This window comes from Montipora foliosa, chromosome 7 (assembly GCF_036669935.1).
Source record: "Montipora foliosa isolate CH-2021 chromosome 7, ASM3666993v2, whole genome shotgun sequence".
NCBI lineage: Eukaryota > Metazoa > Cnidaria > Anthozoa > Scleractinia > Acroporidae > Montipora > Montipora foliosa.
In genome coordinates, this window is record NC_090875.1 from 19,991,566 (window position 1) to 19,996,565 (window position 5,000).

Below are 5,000 nucleotides of genomic sequence, written 5' to 3' on the forward strand. Positions count from 1 at the left end.
CCACCAATAGCGTAGCTCCTACTCTACTATAAAAACTACACATAACCCATAATTCCTCGATTCGCTCTGACGAAGGGCTAACGCTCGGAACGTCAGCTTTTAGAATGTCAGTACGGTGGCCAAATTACATTATCAACTCCGTTGATAAAACCAAATTTTTGTATACTACTTCCCCACCGACGCAGCACCACAGTTTCCTAAGAAACTACCCCCTTCATCTATTTTCCTATAGGTGGTTTGCAAGAAATCTCTAGAGACACAGATAACAATGATGCAATGTACAATTGCTGGTGGACGAACAAAAGGAGCTAATGAGAGATCTTTTGTTTTTGTCCACCAACATGGCGGCGATGACGTCACGTGAAAACCACCTATAGACGCGAGCACTTGGAATAACTGATTTTTTTTTTTTTTTTTATGATTACGGTAGTTTTGCCATGCAGAAGCCTATGTTTTTGTTGTGCAGGTTCAAGATCTTGTTGGTTACCTCAAACCTTATCATGCTTATCCCAACGTACCACCAGCCGGACTGGACACACTGGAAGATGCGTTTGAAAGGTCTGAAACAATGTTGAAAAACCTGTTGATAATAATACTACAACTAATTATAATATTAGTGACAATGTTAGTATTAAATATTAATGACATTAATATTAATATTAATATTAATAGTAATGCTTTTTTCCAACAATCGATAACAATAATTAGTAGCCGCGAAGTTGTTAACTATCAATTCTATGAAAAGGAGGTACCAGAGGTTTACCCAGTCGAGGGTAACTTGATAGGGTAATTATCAAGTTTGGGTTTTGAGCGCGGGGAAAAAGAAACTTGCGCACTCCAAATCCTTCTTTTTGCCCAAATGGGTTGCGTCCCTATAATTTTCGCTCGCCGGAATCTTTGGTTAGAATAACTACTTAATAACCGAGAGTGAGGTCTTCAGAGCAAAACTTGCCGCTAGGCTGAGGTTTGAGATTTTGCTGTAACGACAAAAAGGTCAAGGTGTTAAGTTGTTCATGATGAACGGTTCTAAGAAGAAAAAAAACTCATTTGCATAATCCATAATAGGCCCGTGGGAATTACGGGGGAAAAATGCCCCAGCGCTTACCTGCTCTTAGCCAATCAGAGCGTGAGTTATATCGGCCAGAAACACTAGCAATATAATGGGTTTATGCGTTCCACAGAAAATCACCTTTCTCACTCAGACGCAGACAGTTGACGGTACTCTTGCTACGAGAGTGTTATTTAAATATTATTTCCCGTTTTTATAATAAATTTCCACCTGGTCTGTATCAACATTAATAAAATTTGCGAAATGGTTGAGGATATTTAGAGAGAAAGTTGAAATTTATCGTCAGGTGCTCACGTCCTCCGCATAACGTCATTTCACGCTGTTGTCAGGGCGACGACGGCATAGAAATGCACACAAATGTAAAATGCACGTGCAGGGCGTGCAGAGCTTTCGTTTTCCTTTATTAGACCTATAGATCGTTTTCGCTGTCACGCAACAACAAAATAAAATCGAAACCGTTTAATGAAATAAGCCAAAAACTTGGAATGTTGTAGGAGACAAATTCATAAATCACGTCACCAATTCTCAGGTCTGTACGGTACTTCGTTTCTAAGTTATTTGTCGAAGCGTTTCACGCAACTTTATAGAGTTTTGTATGGAGCAGCCATGTTGGTGCACAACAGTGGTGCACCAACTTGGCGACCAGAAATCAACACGATGATCTGGAATTCCTTTAGCGATGAAAACTCTTACTTTTCACTCATAAGATAAAATAAATGTGTATGAACACATCTCCTAATTTATATGTACTTGAAACGCTCAGACTGCTGAGATTCATAGGCATAGACATTTTTTTCCAACCAAATAACTTTGTATCATAGTGTCACGCAAGGTGGCTATTCGGAAATTAAAAATGCTGTATTTTCGAAACGAAAGACGTTATGGAACTGAAAACTTAAAAAAAGATTTATTTCTAGGTCCTCTTCACCCTCCTATAGATAAAAATTCAAAACACCTAAAGATTTTGATATTTGATGACGTCATTGTGAAAACCATCTATTGTTTTTTGGCGTTTTCATAGCTGTCGTCATCGTGCTTGCTTACATTAAAGTCCTACTGTCCTCGTCGCCCTCCATCCTTGTCCAATTCTTGGTTTGCATCCACGCAATGAGACTTCTCCTCTTTTTGTATGTGTAATTGTCTTCAGAACGGTTTTCAATTGGGTGTCGTAAAACAAATACCAAAGTAATTACTTCGACCAATCACAGCAGGTGCAAACAACGTAATGCACCAATGCAAATTCGTAGCAATTCCGTGTAACTTGCTCAAAGCGCGGGGAAAATCGCGCGTGCAAGTCGCTGATAAACTGGCGCGAGGTTTTTAAACCAATAGCAATCGCGTAATCACTTTTGACAGTCATTTGAAAAGTGCTTTAAAGGGCGTACATATAATCAACAGGTTGAAGGGACTTACTCGTCTTCAAGAATGCAACTCTTGCAACCAAGATGAATCTGACGAATGTCTCTTCAACGCGAAAGAGTCAAGTCATTGTACTGAGGAGCAGAAACCACAGATTTCCACAATCGATTCTCTCCGGTCGGTGACTCGGCCGGCTCCAGACGAGAAAGGTACTTGTGTTTTAGTTTGCTAGAGATTCTTAACCATTGACCCCTCGGAGTGAGACTTGACAGATTTTACTCTGTCTAACGCCAGACGAATAGACCATTTTACAGTTGTAGCTAAGTTACCTGGCCTACGAATGGAAGCGAGGCTGCCGGGGACCCTGTTTTGATACAAACCTCCGTGCTTTTGTAATGTTAATACGGACTACTTAGAGTTACAACAACACAATTTACATGATAAAAGCAGTCGGGGCTGTATCAATGCAAGGTCACCGGCAGCCTCGCAGCCATTCATAGGCTAGGTCGCCTATTGGCCATTTCCGAGTTCATGTCTGCCTCCTCTTCAAAGCGAGTCTAAGTGCAAAGTTTTTCTTATGAAAATTAGTTTTCATTCATATGTAAAATAGAACTAATTACCATCACGTAAACTTTGCACTTAGACTCGCTTTGAAGGGGAGGCGCACATGAACTCGGAAATGGCCTATTTACTCGTCAACTTGGGGCGTCCTAGGGCGTTTGACGTGTCAATGGGATAATTATGTCAATGGGATAATTATGTCCACCCCCCCCCCCTCCCCCCATTAAACACTTTATACACAACGAACTTGGTGACCCCTAATTTTAATTGCTGGAGAGTAATTAACAGGCTAAGATAAAACTCTGCAAAATTTAAATTGAGCATATACGGAGCCACCTTCACAACCTGGAAAATGTTAAGGTGGCTCTGAATCTGCTCCAGAGAATCTTTTCCTAACTTTATAGAGAGTTTCATTTTAGATTGCTAATTACTTTCCAGCAATAAAAAATAAGGATCACCGAGTTCGTTTTTGAGGTATAACCGTTTAAATTCAAAATATAGGGAGTTTTCAGATGGCTCTTTTGTTGCCATGGTAACTGATTACGTCACATCGATGAGTGCATCTTGTTAAAGAATTGTTAGTGTTTCACTTGGTACTATAAAATCGTCGTTACGTGAAACAGCGTTACAGAGTTCATTCTTATAATACATTCCCTTCAAATTTCTGAAACTGGTTTGAGCACCGATTTCAAAATGGATGAATCTTCCATTTAAAACGTTAATAAAATGTGCCAACTACTGGAGCAGAAGAGCCCCTTCTGATGACAGCAAACAAAACTCCTTTTGGCTAAACGTTGTTACGTTCGCGATTACAATTCTACCTCTGTATGCTAGTTTTAATTAAAAATTCCACAAATCCGGCTATCCGAGTTCGAGTTTCGCAAGTATCACAACGGTATCCAACGGCAAAATGATGAGAGCAAACTTAAGTGCTCTTTGAAGTTTGTTCTTTTCAGTTGTCTCTCTCAAGCTGGAATTCAAGTCTTAAGATTTGTTGGATCACGGAGAGTAAAATCTCAATTAAGACATTACTAGTTTCATCTCTCGCTGTGAATATCGACGGTCGTTGTCGCATCCATACACTGCACACCCGTGACTACTTCTTAAACTCGAACGATTTACATGTATATTTCTAGCGGAGTCAACTGGTTTGTTTGTCCCCTGGCGATCCCAGAAGTCTTTGCAAATGTAGAGGAAAACGAAGGGGCCTGGGGACCGGCAACTCGATTGCAACTCTGAACTATTCGATTGCAATTCTGATTGCACGTGACGTCAGAGACGGTCATGTTGGTGGAAAGAACAATAGCGAAAAAGCCTTTTTGGACTTTGACACCATTATTATGCAAAACTTGAGCTACATTTTTCGGGTCAGTACGAGGCTATTACAACTGCTCTCGGGATTTGTTCAGAAAATAATGGACACAAAAGAACGATACAAAAGAAACAATGGACCCCAACTCTAAAAACAATAGAGCTGCGTCCTAAAGGGATCCAATGAAATTAGAGGTTGTAAAGAGCTGCGTGGTATCTCCATTTTTCTATTGTTTTCAGTGGCACCAACATGACCTTCTTATCACGTGAGTGTAATCAAAGAACTCCAAGTATTCTTTGTTTACTTTAGTTGAAGCAACAGTTAAATGGTGGAGGTTTTTGTGCTAACTTGGAGGTAAAGCATATTTCCTGTACTTTACCCTTGTAGCTTAGGAGTTGAGTTCGGGGATCCCGGGTTCAAGACCCGCTTTGACCACTTGTAGTTGAATTTGTTCCTTGGTAGTCTCTGGTTCAACTTCCCTGCTGCACTGGTAAATAGCCAACTGGTTTGCCTCCGGCCAGTTGGGATTCTTAACAGTTGTTGTTCTGTTCCGTCAATTGTGTTTCATTGGCCCTGAAAAGCTCCTATGGGGAGCGGTCAATTAAGTATGTATTGTATTGTATTCAACCACTCGGATTTCTTCAAGGAAATGGCAGAGGGTGCTGTTTTTTTTTTTTTGTTTTTTTTTTGTTTTCAAAA

General features: G+C 40.2%; 1 protein-coding gene across 2 annotated transcripts in view; it reads left to right on the forward strand.

Annotated features, from left to right (window-relative positions):
- Positions 1-5,000, forward strand: part of LOC138011244 (protein artemis-like) — a 22,420-nt gene that overhangs the window by 15,149 nt on the left and 2,271 nt on the right. For both annotated transcript variants that reach the window (XM_068858196.1, XM_068858197.1), the window contains 2 exons: positions 467-558; positions 2,468-2,637. In XM_068858196.1, coding sequence (XP_068714297.1) covers positions 467-558; positions 2,468-2,637 — 262 coding nt within the window. The remainder of the gene's footprint in view (positions 1-466; positions 559-2,467; positions 2,638-5,000) is intronic.